The sequence below is a fragment of the Carcharhinus amblyrhynchos genome, chromosome 23, assembly GCF_965287045.1.
Source record: "Carcharhinus amblyrhynchos chromosome 23, sCarAmb.v2.hapA, whole genome shotgun sequence".
NCBI lineage: Eukaryota > Metazoa > Chordata > Chondrichthyes > Carcharhiniformes > Carcharhinidae > Carcharhinus > Carcharhinus amblyrhynchos.
In genome coordinates, this window is record NC_137346.1 from 46,044,473 (window position 1) to 46,062,126 (window position 17,654).

General features: G+C 40.0%; 1 protein-coding gene across 5 annotated transcripts in view; it reads right to left on the minus strand.

Annotated features, from left to right (window-relative positions):
- cux1a (cut-like homeobox 1a) overlaps positions 1-17,654 on the minus strand; it is a 507,476-nt gene that overhangs the window by 195,663 nt on the left and 294,159 nt on the right. For all 5 annotated transcript variants that reach the window (XM_080211032.1, XM_080211029.1, XM_080211030.1 and 2 more), the window contains exons 6-8: positions 15,139-15,262; positions 12,419-12,495; positions 7,748-7,814 (exon numbers count right to left, since the gene is read on the minus strand). In XM_080211032.1, coding sequence (XP_080067158.1) covers positions 7,748-7,814; positions 12,419-12,495; positions 15,139-15,262 — 268 coding nt within the window. The remainder of the gene's footprint in view (positions 1-7,747; positions 7,815-12,418; positions 12,496-15,138; positions 15,263-17,654) is intronic.

Here is a 17,654-nt window from a genome sequence, read left to right on the forward strand (position 1 = left end):
TATGTGTGAGAAGAGGCATAAAGAAATGCAAAAAAAATGTGAACAAGGATCTGAAAGGATTAAAAAAGCTTTTGAAAATTAACATACTTCAGACTTTACAAAGTTAGTGTTGCAAATGTAAAACAGATATCGAATCACCAAATAATTGTATTCCAAGAATCCATTTACAAACTGCATTCAAAATAATTCTTATATAAAAGAGGAAAGTAGTACCAACTGTACTACACAACATGGGAAAAAAATGTTAATGCAGGGGTTGCCGCTGATTGGAATTTATAACGACAATTCAAATTATATTGCTAGTGGTGTGAAGGCCTGCTCTGGTGCAATTTATCATCTAGTCCAGTTAACTGGAACATAAACTGGGCTGTAGAATGGGTGCTTAAAGTATGAAGGGTTGGTAGGACATAATGTCAATTGAAATACATGGGAAAAATAGAAAGGATCAGTGTACAAAACAAGAGGTAAGAAAGCAGTAAATACTCCAGGAGCAGAAAAAGTTATATGAAGTAATGAAAAATCTATCTATCTCAACCTTAAATATACACAGCTCTCTGTGGCAAGGAATTCCAAAGACTCACAACTCCAAGAAGGAAGCCCTCCTCACCTCACTCTTAAATCAACATCCCTTTATTCTGAGACTGTGCCCTCTGGTCTTAGAATCTCCCACGAGGGGAAACATCCTCTCTGAAGGGGGCGTTACACTGTCAAGCCCCTTCAAGAATTAGTTCTGAGACTAGGGACCTGAATCTGAATACAGAAAACTATAATGGAGTGAAACAGAAGTTGACTTATGGATTGGGAAACATTGCTTAAAGAGATGATGGGAAATAGGCAATGATGAATATTCAAGGTGCACATGGGTGAAATGAAACAATTGGCCATTCCTGTCTGGCTCAAAAATAAAACAGAAAGGTGACCAAACTATGGTTTACAAGTGAAATTAGAGAGAATGTCAGATTCAAGGGAAGGCATACAAATTGGCCAGCAGACCAGAGGATTGGGAACAGTTTAAAACTCAGTAAAGGAAAATATTGGGATTGATTAAGAAATAGAGTGTGAGATAAGCTTGAAAACTAAATGCTAATATAAATACATGAAGGGAAAAAGATTGGTGAAGATAAACGGAGGTCCCTTCTTAGGAGAATTTATAATGGAGAAGAAATGGCTCACCAACTAAATGCATACTTTGGTTCTGTCTTCAAAAAGGCAAGACACAAACAAAATACCAGAAATGTTGAGGAAAATAGGGTTTAGTGAGAGGGAGAAACTGAAGGAGATCAGTATTAGTAGGGAAATGGTGTTGGAGAAATTGATGGGTTTGAAGGATGATAAATCCCCAGGACCTGATAATTTACAAGCCAGAGTAATTTGAAACAGTGCATGTATTGATGGTCACCTTGCAAGATCTATAGACTATGGAATAGTCCTACAGATTGGGGGATAGCTAATGTAATCCCACTATTTAGAAGGGGAGGTAGAGAGAAAACAGAGAATTACAGACCAGTCAGTCTGACATTGGTAGTGGGGAAAACACTAGAGTATTAGAAAAGATTTCATAGCATAGCACTTGGAAAATAATGGTAGAATCCAACAGAGTCAGTATGGATTTATGAAGGGGAAATCATGCTTGACGAATTTACCAGAATTCTTCGAGAATGTAACTAGTAGAGTTGATGAAGGTGAGCCAGTGTGTTTTATTTGGACTTATAGCAGGTTTTCAACAAAGTCCAACATAAGAGATTAGCATGTAAAATTAAAGGCATGGGACTGGGGGTAGTGTATTGAGATGGATAGAAAACTGGTTGATCAATAGGAAATAAAGGAATAAACAGGTCTTTTTCCATGTGGTAGGCAGTGACAAGTGGAGTACCACAGGAACCACATCCAGGACGCAAGCTATTCACAATATATATTAATGATTTAGATGAGGAACTATAGTAATATCTCCAAATCTGCAGATGACACAAAGCTGGTTGGGAGGGTTAGGTATGAGGAGGATGCAGAGATCCTTCAATGTGATTTGGACAAGTATTTTGTGCAAGGACCCATTCCATCAGGAAACTGGTCCCAGTTAGTAAAATATCAAAACAGTCAAGGTTATGGGACAAGTGCAGGAAAATACGATATGCATGAGTTTAGTGGTAGTTATTGCCAGTGCAAATTGGATGTGCTGAATAGCCTTTTCTTCACTGTACAACTGTGACTCCATGACTTCTTCAACAATAACAAGAAATCAGATGCACAAGCTCCTCCCATACTTCTACCTGCATGCTGAATCCATTCTCTAGGGCCTTGTCCTCACTCACACCCACAGGCAGCAGAACTCACAAAAGGGAAAAACCGCGAAGATTGGAAAGCCTAAGTAAAAACAGAAGATGCTGCATATGTACCAATGAGGCAGCAAGTTATGATTTTTCAGGTGTCAATCCCATGGTCAGAATTGAATGACGAAAACAGACATTTTAATGAGACTGAAAAAAGGGATGAGGACTAAAGGAATGAGGACAAGGAAGGCGGTGAAAATCAAAAGATAAACCAATCACAGAGGTAGGATACCCAAATTAAATAGCCTGCACAGGTGTTTAACTGAAAACTGTCAAGATATGTTCAGAATTATCAATGCGATGATACACAGATATAAAAATAATGGTCATGTAATGACTGAACTTAAACAAAACCATGAGAACCTTATTTTTACACATATGGTTTGTTTAGCTCTCCTGTGTCAATTGACTCCACATTTTATTTTAATACATTTTTATCTGAACAAGATTGCACCAATGCTCTTTTCAGATCACATTTTTATTCAGCAACTTGCAGGTCATTTAATCCATGAACTGCCACTCTGAGATTGATGTGTTTCTTGATTCCCAATATCTTTTTATTCCACTCTGATACCTCAAAAGCAACCACTTCTCTTCTTGATGAACAAACTACACCCAAAACATTGATGTCTTTTCTTTTTATAGGTGCTAACTGACCTGTTGTGCATTTCCAGCATTTTCTATTTTTATAATTAACCATTTCCACGATAAGCAACGTGGACATCAGGACTTCCTCATCAACACTGACAATGCATTCACAGATTGTGTCTGTTGTGTCTGCAGCATAGAACTCGTGTATTTAGTGATACATAACTTTCGAGCTGTCTGTTCACAAGAGCAGTTGTCTATTCGGTGCATTGAGCCTGCTCTGCCATTCGTTTAGATCATGGCATATCTCAGTGTGGTCTCAACCCTACTTTCCTGTGTGCTGTCCTATAACCCCTGACTCTCTCTGATCAAAAATTCAACCTTGAATATATTCAATTACTCTGTCTCCTCTGCTTTCTGGAGAAGAGAATTCTATAAACTAATGATCTTATGACAGAAAGATTTCTCCTCCTCTCATTCTGAAATGGGAGACCACTGATATTTAAAATATGCCTGCTGTTGCCTGCGGCAGCTGCTCAACAGGGTCCATGGTGCACAACATTCTGAGACTAATTTACAATACACTCTGCTTTCTGACATTTACACTTCACAAAAGCCTCAAAGTTGTCAACTATTACAGAAATTTCAGACTTTTTCAGCCATGCATGTGCTGCTCAGAAAGCCGGTGAGAAAAGCTTTTTTTTAAACATAAGTTACAGTAACGGTAACATCACAAAAATATCAAAGAACAAAGAACAGTACAGGAAGAGGCCCTTCGGCCCTCCAAGTCTGCACCGATCATGTGTTCCTAACTAGACCATCTGTTTGTATCCCTGTATTCCCAGTCTGTTCATGTGGCTATCTAGATAATGCTTAAATGATCCTAGTATGTCTGCCTCAACCACCTTGCTTGGTAGTGCATTCCAGGCTCCCACCACCTTCTCTGTAAATTACGTCCCCCGCATATCTGTATTGAACCTTGCCTCCATTACCTTGAACTTGTGACCCCTTGTGTTTGTCATTTCCGACCTGGGAAAAAGCTTCCAACTGTTCACCCTAACGACGCCCCTCATAATTTTATAATTAGGTTGCCCCTCAACCTCCATCTTTCCAGCGAGAACAACCCTAGTTTATTCAATGTCACTTCATAGCTAAGACCCTCCATACCAGGCAACATCCTGGTAAACCTTTTCTGTACTCTCTCAAAAGCTTCCACATCCTTCTGGTAGTGTGGTGACCAGAACTGGACGCAGTATTCCAGATGTGGCCTAACCAACGTTCTATATAACTGCAACATCATATGCCAACTTTTATACTCCATGCCCGTCCAACAAAGGCAAACATGCCATTTGCCTTCTTCACCATTTTTTCCACCTGTGCTGCCACCTTTAAGGATCTGTGAACGTGCACACCCAGATCCCTCTGTGTCTCTAGACTCCTGATGGTTCTTCCATTTATTGTACAGCTCCCCCCTGCATTAGATCTACCAAAATGCATCACTGTGCATTTATCTGGATTAAATTCCATCTGCCATTTCTAAGCCCAATTTTCCAGCCTGTTATCCTGCTGTATTTTCTGACAATGCTCGTCACTGTTCGCAACTCCAGCAATCTTTGTGTCGTCTGCAAACTTACTAATTAGACCAGCTACATCATCTTCCAAATTATTTATATATATCCCAAACAGCAGAGGTTTGAGAGAGTGTTTGGGACTTCCAATTAGCAGCAGCTTGCCTTTCCCCAGTCCAATCATATCAGTAAGTTGCTGCTCAGCAATTTTGTTTTCCACTAATACATTTTTAATGTTGAGCACTTTTACCCAGGTGTAAAAAAAAAGGCTATTTTACTGACTTTAAAGATGTCTTAAGGATCGTAACAAGCAAAAAAAAATGGTGTGAAATATTTCTGAGAGAAACCCCTTGCCTCTCCATACATAGTTTGGCAGCAGTTTGATAGTTTCATATAGATTAATATCTATCCATCAACAGAATCTATATTACCATTACAATGGAACACCTGGTGACATCTACTGTCAACTACATTCCAAAAGTGTCACTTAATATATATAAAGAATTCTGAATGAATGTAGACTTATTTTAATTTGTCCATGAGATGTGAAGGTTGCTGGCAAAAATGATTTATTTGTCATATCTACTTGTCCTTGAGAAGGTGGTCAGCCACCTTGTTGAATCATTACAGTCCACATGCTGTGCAGCTACAGTGCTTGTTCAGTCAGGAATTTGAGGTTTTGACCCAGCGATGGTGAAGGAACTGATTTCCAAGCCTGTGAGCTAAATGTTCACTGACTTCATCCAGTGATTGAGCAGCAAGTAAGTTTTCAAAAAAGACAAATATTTAGACTTCCACAAATAATAGTTCTATTATGTTCCTGTTCTTACAGATCATTCTACGATGAAAGATTTTCCAATATACACGTATTAAATATCTTGTGCATATAATGTGCTAACATTTTCTGTAAAACTTTTACTTACGTCTTGTATGTTCATAATCTCTGCCTATTGCGCTTATACTTACTTTCCAATGTTACATTTCCCTCGCAAGGGAGACTTACCAGCTTGATCACCGTCTGTCTGTCATTCAGACTCTGTTCTCCACTGTACAAACTACTTCCGGCTGAATACAATCAGACATTCTTTCACAATGATACTCTTGCTTGCTGTTGCCCCTCTCCGTTCCATATTGCCCCATGCCTCTGCTCCTCATACTGTAAGGCCATGCTTCTGGCCATCGCTGGGAACGGACTTTAAATTAACTCTTTTTAATCAATCTGTCAAAACCACTTGAGAAATTCAAAGCCGTTACCCAGTCGAACCTGTGAGTGTCTGGGGGAATTCCAAATAGCGATTTTTCTGTTACTTAAAGTACTGTCACTATAATTATCAATAAATGTTACAGTTACACTTGAAGCTTGATACTGTGGAACTCACATTGTTAAAACATTCTGCTTGAGGGTATGTATTCCTGGTGAATGAGATGTAGTTTGGACTCATGATAATATACAGAATCAGGATTACCCAATTTAAGAAGCTATTGCAAGAATTCTTAAGATGGATGTGGGTTGCTAATTTAAAGGAAATTGTTTCTGAGTATCAAAATATATTCACTAATTTTACTTTCAATTTATTTGAATGCTGCTTTTAAATCATTTTACAAGTTTTTTTTAACACCCCCAGTGATTGAAATTTATCATGTCCAAAGTGAGATTAAATTTCATAAGAACATAAAAAATTAATTACTCTCAAAATGTGATCAAACATTCCCATAAAATTGTCTTTTATGTTGAGGAGCTACCTTAATGTGCTGCCCAGAGAGGCACCCTTTGGCCCACTGTGTCTGTGCCAGCTAGCAAATATCTATCTATTCTAATCCTATTTTCCAGCACTTGGCCCCAATCTTTGTATGCTATGGCTTTTCAAGTGCTCACCTAAGTGATTCTTAAATATTGTGAAAATTCCCACATCTACCACCCTTTCAGGCAGTGAGTTTCAGATTCCCACCACCCTCTGAGTGAGAAGGTTTTTCAAAAAAAATTTCCTCAAATTGCAAGGCTTCAGCCTCTCAAAAAATTCATATTCTGACTTTAAGCGATCACTCTGCTGGATGTAAGGAATTCTGTAGTTTACATGTGCACAACAGTCTGTCCAACCCCCACTGTGTATCAGTCAAATTCTCTCAGTGCTGCTTGCCATATAGCACAATACCTGACTTACTGTTTGTAAATAATTCCGAAATCACAGGAGAACAACTTTGCAATCAGTTAACATTTGCTTTTTATCACTCCCAGACAAAGATATCTGTTAGCAGACTATCTTGCAATACAATCAGACCCGGTGTTTCTGGTCTCAGCACCAACTCTTCCTATGGTTCCAACCCTTGGGATCTGTCCATTATTCCCAGTAAATCAATTCAAATATTCCACTCCCCAGTGGTATCAGGCTTTGAGATTCCTTTCCAGCATTACCATTACCACCACCTACAAACAACATAACTTCCCACACAGCTGCTATGAGAAACTCAGAAGTATCTCCTGCCCACTACTACTAAGCCCCATTTAGGTAAGCTCCAATTTGCTGAATGCATTCAGAGTTTTCTAAATGGTAAAATATGCAATTAAAAGCATAGTTAAGTGAACAAATACTAATCATCAAGGCCATTCATTTGTAGTCTCAGTGGCAAAGCATGGATTTTGATGCCTAAGCGCTGGTGGAAATTTAGAGCAGAGTTAGTTAGCTTAATTTGATCACTATAATCAGTGGCTCTAATAATAAATAGTACATTATCTGATACAATATCCACCCAATGTCAGAAATGCTGGTTCAGATTGAAAACAAAACAATAAAACACAAAACATCCAGCAAACATTTCTTGTCCATCAAACCCAAATACTTCATACTTTTACAAAGGGACAAAACCACTAAATGCAGAGAAACCTTGCGGAAACATATAAACGTTTTCACTGACTTTCCAAAACAGATTTTTCAAAAGACAAACGAAGGATTTTGATTTGCAGATTCAATAGCCATTAGACTCCGAATTATCTATCCAGTGTTTACTCACCATCAATCAGCCTAAATAGGACAGAACTTCATTTTAGTAAGAGAGTAACACACGCTGTATTAATTATATAAGGTCCCTGTCCTTGAATACGATATATCATCTGCTTATGGTGAGCCATGCTACAGGAGATCAATATCTACTGTTTTTGTCCTTGTTGGCATATACTGGAAACCTTTTTTTTTAAAGGAATAAATTCCAATTTCTTTGGTTTTAACACATTGCTCACACCATACCATGTCAGTTAATGAGACTTACTTGGCAGTTGATTCTTCATCATACTTTGCTTTCAAATCAAATAGCTCAGTCTGAGTTGATTCCAAGGCTGCAAAATAAAAATATTTTTTGAAGGGAGCCAAAAGTGAGAACAGTTTAGTCAAAATTTCCAAGCAGAAGTCTAGACCTTTCCAGCTTCTTTGAAGTCATCTTTTTCTAAGTATCCTGGCATTAAAAAGATTATAGGATAAGTGGTTGGTGGAATTTAGGGAGAAAGTTGCCTCAAGCTGAAAGAATAACAGGGCCCAAACAAACCAACAGCAGAATAAACATGTTTTCCACAACTTCACGATTAATTCTCAAACTGTTTTTATAAATAGCTAACTAAACAATAAATTGCTTACCAACATTTTTGTTACATTGTAGCTTCCATTCTAATGATTTTTTTTCTCAAGTTCAGGAGTGGGGAGTGGTGCATGGTGCGTGCATGAGCTGGATAATGGAACACTGTGTATTAGGTAACCTCATTTCAAATGTGAAGTACAACATGCTTAACAACAGAACAAAGCTTCCTCTAATCTAGGATGGCATGGTGCACAGTAATTAGCACTGCTGCTTCTCAATGCCAGGGACTCGTGTTTGATTGGTGACTGTCTGTGTGGAGCCTGCATGGGTTTCCTCCCACAATCTGAAAGGCGTGCCAATTCGGTGCATTGGCCATGCTAAATTCTTCCTCAATATACCCAAACAAACGCAGGAGTGTGGCGAACAGGGGATTTTCACAGCAATTTCATTGTTGTGTTAGAAAACAGAAATCTCATCAAGATGTATGTTTTCCATTTCAAGTCATCCAAAGTACTGTCTGACATCAGCATCACAGGGCACATGTACAGTTGGGAGGCAATGGTTCTGAGAGTCCTCAACCTTGACCCTAGAGCCCATGAAGTCTCGTGGCACTGGGTCAAACATGGGCAAAGAAAAAGCATCCTAATTCTGCTAATTAGCACTTACTGCCCTCCTTCAACTGTACTCCTCCATGTTGAATACACTTGGAAGCAGCACCGATGAAGGAACTTTAATCCCAGTACAGACCACCATCTGACTAGTCAAGGCTTGATTTGAATCCAGCTCCACAAGTAAATTGCATTAACTAGCCTCCGATTTATAGTATTAAATCACAACAAATATAATTAGAATGTTCTTGAACAAGAGCATGGCTTTTAAAATCAAATCAATGTATTTTTCTAATGCAGGATTAACAGAAAATTCTAATAGCTGTCACCTGCAATATCAGAGATTTAACAATTACCACGTTAACTATTACCAATGGAAATGCTATCTCCCTATGTCCCTCTGAATTGGAAATGTAAACTCATGCCAATGCCTGAAATACTGCCACCCAACAAAACGTTTTAACCAAATGCTTTGCATTTCTAGCATTTTCCATGCTTATTCTAAATTCTATGCTTATTTAAAGTTCCAGCTTTCATACTCATTTCAGTTTATTTTGAATTAAAGAGTACAAAAGGGGGTTATTTGGTGCATTGTGTCACCTCTTTGAAAGAGCTAGTCCCACAGTCCTCCAAACCTCTCCTTTTCATGCTTTCCCTTTTGAAAGTTATTACTGAATCTGCTTCCACCATGCATTTAGGCAGTACATCCCAGATCACAAATTAAATTTTGTACCATCTACAAGATTCACGGCAAGATGAGTATATGGGATTTAATGGGATTGGGAGTTATAGTTAGTTCTATGGCCTAGTAGGTAATGGATATGATCGGCGCAACTTGTGGGCCGAAGGGACTGTTTGTGCTGTAGTGTTCTACGTGCTATGTTTAAGAAGTTACCACGGCTTCTGAGGTAGCATCTCTAAACCAATGATCACTACCATCCAGAAGTATAGGGGAAACAGATATTTGGGGACACCACCACCTGAAGGTTCCCCTCCATGTCACTCACCATCCTGATCTGGAAATACATCCCTGCTCCTTCACTGTCAATGGGTCAAAATCCTAGAATTCCTTCCTTAACAGCACTATGGATATACCTACACCACATGGGCTGCTGAGGTTCAAGAAGGCAGCTCATCACCACCTTCACAACAGCAACGAAACATAGCAATAAATGCTATGTGATGTTCAGTGAATTTTTCAAATATTTAAAAACGATTTCCCAATTATAAGAACATTAGAAATAGGAGCAGGAGTAGCCATCTAGCCCCTCGAGCCTACCCTGCCATTCAATAAGATCATGGCTGATCTGAAGTGGATCCACTTTCCCGCTTTCTCCCCATAACCCTTAATTCCCTTATCGATCAGAAACCTATCTACCCGTGACTTAAATATATTTAGCGAGGTAGCCTCCACCACTTCAATGGGCAGAGAATTCCAGAGATCCACCACCCTTTGAGTGAAGAAGTTCCTCCTCAACTCTGTTCTAAACTGACCCCCCCCCCCCTTATTTTGAGGCTGTGCCCTCTAGTTCTGGTTTCCTTTCTAAGTGGAAAGAATCTCTCTACCTCTACCCTATCTAGCCCCTTCATTATCTTATATGTCTCTATAAGATCACCCCCCCCCAACCTTCTAAACTCCAATGAGTACAGGCCCAATCTATTCAATCTCTCCTCATAAGCTAACCCCCTCATCTCCAGTATCAACCTGGTGAACCTTCTCTGTACTCCCTCCAAGGCCAATATATCATTTCGCAAATAAGGGGACCAAAATTGCACACAGTACTCTAGTTGTGCCCTATACAGTTGTGGCAAGGCCTCCCTGCTTTTATATTCTATCCCCCTCGCGATAAAGGCCAACATTCTGACGGACAAGATTTATGAGCATTTAGAGAAGTTTAGAATGATCAGGAATAGTCAGCATGGCTTTGTCAAGGGCAGATCGTGCCTTACGAGCCTAGTTGAGTTCTTTGAAAATGTGATTAAACACATTGACGAAGGAAGAGCAGTGGACGTGGTTTACATGGACTTCAGCAATGTGTTTGATAAGGTCCCCCATGCAAGACTTCTTGAGAAGGTGAGAGGGCATGGGATCCAAGGGGCTTTGGCCTTTTGGATCCAGAACTGGCTTGCCTGCAGAAGACAGAGTGTGGTTGAGGATGGGTCTTTTTCCGCATGAAGGTCGGTCACCAGTGGAGCGCCCCAGGGATCTGTTCTAGGACCCTTGCTGTTTGTCATTTTCACAAACGACCTGGATGAGGAAGTGGAGGGATGGGTTAGTAAGTTTGCTGACGATACGAAGGTTGGTGGTGTTGTGGATAGTCTGGAGGGATGTCAGAAGTTGCAGCGTGACATAGATAGGATGCAAGACTGGGCGGAGAAGTGGCAGATGGACTTCAACCCAGATAAATGTGTAGTGGTCCATTTTGGCCGGACCAACGGGATGCAGGAGTACAATATCAAGGGTAGGAGTCTTAGCTGGGTTGAAGAACAGAAGGATCTTGGGGTCCGGGTCCATAGGACACTTAAATCGGCCTCACAGGTGGAGGATGTGGTCAAGAAGGCGTATGGTGTACTGGCCTTTATTAATTGAGGGATTGAGTTGAGGAGTCGGGAGGTAATGCTGTAACTTTATCAGACCCTTGGGCAAACCCCACGTGGAGTACTGTGCGCAGTTCTGGTCGCCTCACTACAGGAAGGATGCGAAGCTATTGAGAGGGTGCAGAGGAGATTTACTAGGATGTTGCCTGGATTGGGTGGCATGCCTTATGAAGATAGGTTGAGGGAGCTAGGTCTCTTCTCCCTGGGGAGACAAAGGTTGAGAGGCGACCTGATAGAGGTTTATAAAATGTTGAGAGGTATAGATCGGGTGGATTCTCGGAGGCTATTTCCCAGGGCTAAAACAGTTGCTACGAGAGGACACAGGTTTAAGGTGCTGGGAAGCAAGTACAGAGGAGATGTTAGGGGTATGTTTTTCACTCAGAGGGTGGTGAGTGAGTGGAATTGGCTGCCGTCGGTGGTAGTGGAGGCGAACTCGCTGGGGTCTTTTAAAAGACTTCTGGATAAGTACATGGAATCTAATGGCATTAGGAATTACAGATAGTTCTATGGCTTGGTAGGTATAGATGTGATCGGCGCAACTTGTGGGCCGAAGGGCCTGTTTGTGCTGTAGTGTTCTATGTTCTATTCCATTCGCCTTCTCGATCACCTGCTGCACCTGCAGACTGAGATTTTGCGATTCATGCACAAGGACCCCCAGGTCCCTCTGTACAGTAGCATGTTGTAATTTTTCACCATTTAAATAATATTCCATTATACTAACCTCACATTTGCCAACGTTATACTCCATCTGCCAGATCCTTGCCCACTCACTCAGCCTATCCAGATGTCTCTGCAGACTTTCTGCGTCCTCCACGCAATTCGCTTTCCCACTCATCTTCGTGTCATCAGCAAACTTTGTTACCCTCCCCAGATTAATTATCCTAATTAATCTTAATTAGATCAATAATCTTAAATCTATATCTTGTGGTTAGTTATCTATTAAGAAACAGAAACAGTTTTTCTCTACCTATTCCAACAAAATCCCTCAATGCTTCAAACACCTCTAATAAAACTGTTTTTAACCTCTGAAGACATACAAGATGTAAAAGGTTATGTACATATTTGAAAACATTTTAATACACTCAGTATTATTAGCGCATGCTCACCAAGACAGTGAGGCACATGAAACCCTGGAGCCACAGCATCAAAATCATCCTCTTACCTGTCTGTAAAACTTGAACCTTGTGATCAGCCTCCTCAAATTTGGAGGCCAAAGATGTTTGAGTCTCCTGCAGCTTCCTGTAAGATAAATTAAATATTAAGGCAACTGTCAGAGTCCATAAGCAATGTAATTTCAATTGAATATACATCATCTATATGAGAAAGGCCACGGGCAGATTTTCCAGTCGCGCCCACTGCAAAACCAGTTATTCCCACCTGAGATCAATGGATATTTAAATAGTCTGTCCCTCCCACAATGATTCCTCTGGCAGGCAAGACTAGAAAAATATACCTATATGGCTTCATCCAGATTTATCTAAATTATTATTTTGACTTCTTCCCTTTGGTCATTCATATTTTAAGACTTTCCAATTTGATAATCTGCTCATTTTTGGTTTATCACTTTTAACAATAATTGCACTTCAAATCTGTTGAAGTTGTAATTATTTCCAGTTTCTTTTAAGTTCCTGTGCTGTCTCACTATTAAATGGTTCCATTATAAAAGCACTGGCTCAGCAAACTATTTTTAATTTGTTTACAAGCGTGCAGCACAATGATATAACCAGCAGTGAATCACATCAGTACTTCATTCTAGGTCATCATGACAAAGATACTGCATCTCCCTGTAAATCTTGTGTCTCTCCAATCAATTTGAAGGGAATGCTCCTATACAATCTTTCAAAACAGATTACTCCAACATTATAAAGATTATAAACCTCACAACTGCTGGTTTCCTTTAACTTGTTTACAAAGAGTTATTGCTGATTTTCAACTCCTGACACAACAGAGGTGCCAAGGAACACAAACGGTTACGTAATAACAGAATACTGGAACACAAGGTCCACTATTATCTGAAAACAAAATAATACTATTTTAGGATATTATCCTTGTTCTCCCCTTTAATTCACTGTTTTCTAATATTAGCTGAAATTATTTTGAAGTTAAAACTTTATATGCTGCCAAGTACTAGTCAGTGATGAGCCCAAGTTCTAGGCTGACATACTACTTCCTATGGATGTGGAGATGCCGGTTTGGACTGGGGTAAACACAGTAAGAAGTCTCACAACACCAGGTTAGAGTCCAACAGGCTTATTTGTGACCCACTCAGAGGAGGTGCACGCTGTGATTTCTGCTGCATTAAGCTCCAGCAGTAACAAGATAAAAAACAGCAGCTGAAGACTCGAGCATGCAGATTTCATTTGCCTGTCAGTGTAGCCTTTATATTTTTATTAAAGAGTATGATGTGGGGATGAAAGAGGCAAAAATCAAATACTGTACATATATACAATTGCAAACAGTACTAAAGTAAGATATAGCAGATTATTTTTCAAATTTTCATAGAGCAGTGGCTGCAACATGTCCACCCTAATCCCAACTAAATCTGCAAACCTATTGTTCTGTGCAGTGAGACACTCAATGCTACAATGCTGGCTGGGCTGTTGGGATCTGAAGATTCAGAAATTTGATGCAGCTGTAGAATTGATTCTACTGGCCTAACCAGGCCATGACAACAAAAGGTTGTCCCTGAATAATGGAAATTTCTACTCAGGTTAACAATGAGGAGCGAGACAAGGAATATTTGTGACAAGGAACAATGACATCTACCTACTAACATGAAAAAACAGATATTTACAATTTGAAGACATAACAACTCTTACAACTTAGATGCTTGTTGTGCATCTATAGGCTTGATTTTATTCATTCTTGCCAAGTAACGTAAATCAGTGCTATAAACATCAATATTATGAGAACTACTGAGACACACAAGCAGCCTAAAACATGATTCACACAGAACAAATGATTGCATTGTCCAGTTGAGTTACCAGTGAATAAAATAACCTAAAATCAGTTAATAAAAACTGCCAAAGAAATTCAACTTAAGAACAAGTCTATTTCATAGTACAGTGTCATTATTCCTTACTTCCAGCTCACACCATGCTACTAATATACTACTTAACACTGTATTTTTGTCAACCACCCCCATCTTGAGGGAGTGACAGGTGACCATGAAAATCACAGTCTGGGGGGAGTAATCTATAATCCATGTAGGTTTTCTCCTCCTGCCTTTGAATGGGGATCTCACCTACACTCAAGTGCTACACATTCTCACCAACAGCTGGTGTTGATCAAGTGCCAGAGCATTGTCAACCAAGGAAATGAAACCTGGTCTCACAATTCAAAGCCTTTATGCTCATCTAAGCATGCCACAGAATCATTCTTTACTGCAGTATTTTTAAGGCAAACAATAATGCTACGTTATAATCAAAAGCAATTGACACCTTTTTAATAAGCAACATCAAAAAAGAAATATAAATGCAATTTAAGTTATATTAAAAGTCTGTGAGCTGGAGTAGTCTAATAGCATTCCTGTTTAAGGGGCTTATTTGGCAAACATATGCAGACCCAAAATTAAGTCCCATTGAAGAGTTTTCAGAACCAACTTTGCAGCTGTCGCATCCACAGGCTGACATGTTTTATCAGTTTTTAACCAAACCACTCAGGGGCAATGCTATACGGCAGTAAGAGAGGGACATTCTGCACGCATTACCGATAAAAACAGACCTCCTGCCGCCAGTCAATCATACTACAATAACGGAGAAAATAACTTTATAATCTGATGAGTCCTTCAACCAGAAACTGTTATGGAAATACCCGTTTCCAACAGACTGAACACAACAAAAAAGTGTAAAAAATGAAATGTAAAAAGATGAATTAACTCACCTTTCCTTTTCTGTGAAGTCATTCTGTAATTTCTGCTCTTTCTCAAGTGCAAGGCTTTCTGCTTTGCTGCTCAAGGTCTGCTCATATTCTTTGATTTTTTCTTTAAGTGCTTTTATTGTTACCTCTGTAGAAACAAGTAGTATTTACACAGATATTGTGCAGTTATACACAAAGAGGTTTCCTGCATTCTGAATGCTTGCTGTGATTTAAACTATAACTTTACAGTCCTGACATATAATCAATTGATACCAGTCCCTTTGGAGACCCATTGCTTCTTAAATGTTAAATTGAACTTCAAATGTTTAGGTTGAGAAGGATCAATGGGCTTTGCTTTAAAGGATACTCCAGGCTCAATGAAATGACTCAAAGAAAATCAATAGCAAAATATAATATCACTTTATTGACTCGACTCAAATTAGCTTCTGTTCACCAAACATCACAGAAGTCACTTGTAATTTCAGGTCTCGGAAACCAATCAACAAGATTAATTATGAAAGAATCATGGAATGATTACAAACAGAAGGTCATTCAGCCCATGAAGTCTGGGGTAGCTCTCCACAAGAGCAATTCAGCTAGCCCCATTTGTTTTAGATGCAGCCAAACCTGCTGAATTTATCCAGCACTTTGTGTTTATTTCCTATTTTCAGGCGATAGTGCACTCTCTTTGAGAGCCATAAATGAATTAGCCTTCTTGACATACTTCAGGCAGTGCATTCTAGTTCCAAACTATTTGCTCTCATGGTGCCTTGATTCTTTTGCCAATCACACTAAATCGGTGTGCTCCAATTTTCAAACCTTTCACCAATGGAAACATTTTTTTCCCCCAGCCTACACTGTCAAGGCCCTGCTGTTTCTATCCCAGCTTCTCCAATCTATCCATATGACTGAAGTCCCTCATACCAAGAAACATTCATCTCATTTTTTCCCCCAAAACAGTAACTTTCTCAACTTCCCTTTTCTTGAGCATACTGAGTGTTTGCTGTGCTACTTTTTCATGCATCAGGAGCCTTAGCCACCTAACCCAAGCAGTTTGCATTCACAGCCATGTACTGTCAACTGGCTCAGTTGATAGCAGTCACCCGATTCCAGGTTCAATCCTACTCCAAGGGTTGAAATATGAACCGCGATGTACGATTAGTCTTACAGAATATCTGCAGTTCCAAAGGAGGCCATTCGGCCCCGCACCAACAACAATCTTACCTAGGCCCTATCCCCGTAACCCAACAGGTTTACCCTGCTAATCCCCCGATACTAAGGAGCAACTGATCATGGCCAATCCACCTAACTTGCACATTGTTGGAGTGTGGGAGGAAACCAGAGCACCCGGAAGAATCCCACGCAGACACAGGGAAAGCATGCAAACTCCAAATAGACAACCATCCAAGACTGAATTGAACCCGGGTCCCGGGCACTGTGGGGCAGCAGTGCTGACCACTGTGCCACCTTTTCCTGATGATGGAACCATAAGTGAGCGTTACTTCTGCTCACTTGCTTTTTGCTTGTTCCCATGTGAATCCAATTCAAATTTAAAGTTCTGATGGCATTATCAGGAAACACATGCGATCACATGGCAGGGGAAGCTTTCCAATGATGGACCTGCCATCTGCTGACAATGAGCATGTACAAGTGGGTTAGAAAAGAGCCTCCTGGACGAATAGCTTCCTGTGCATCACAGCCAGAACCTTTTTGCTCAACTCCATTGTCATCAATATATAACTTAGAGTACAAAGGTGGCCTTTAAATTTCACTTGTAAATATTTCACATTACACTGGTTTCATTTTATCCATGTGTGCCATTGCTTTTTGCTGAGACTAAGATAGAGAGCTAAATATACAAGCACGCCTCATGTTTTATACAATTTGATAGTCACAGGGGAGTTAGGGACATTTCTTTATTGTAGAAGAAACAATGCGGTACGTTCTGTTCACTCTTTATTCAATATTCATGTTACTGTCCAATGTTGTACTCACCACACTGTGGGACACGGCTGAACTTGCAGGCTCACTGGCCCTCCCTTCTATGCATTGAAAAGGACATGGCCTCAGATCACTTTCAATGGAGATAACTGAAATATTGTAGGTGAACTCAAACCCCTCAAACGATTTTGCCAGTCACACAAGATAAGAAAAGGAGCAGGATTAGATTAGGTCCGTCGAGCCTATCCCCATTCAATATGATCATGTCTAATCTGGGCTTGAACTACATTTTTCCACCCACTGCCAGTCAACAAGCCAAGATGGATCCACGTGGACAGTATTAACGCCACCCTTTGGTACCATTTTTTCATACCTCGACTGACTATCTCCACCACCTCACTGCTACGACACCACCTCAACCCCAGGACCCTGGCCCCTTCCCATTTAATTTCTCCTTTCCCCGAACCCCACTACATATCCTCTCATCCCTTGCCATTTAGAAGACTCCATGCAAGATGCCATTATTCTTTTCCATTAAGCCCTAGAAATCAACAAGGAAAACCGCTGACATCAGACACAACAACAAAAGCTGACTGTTA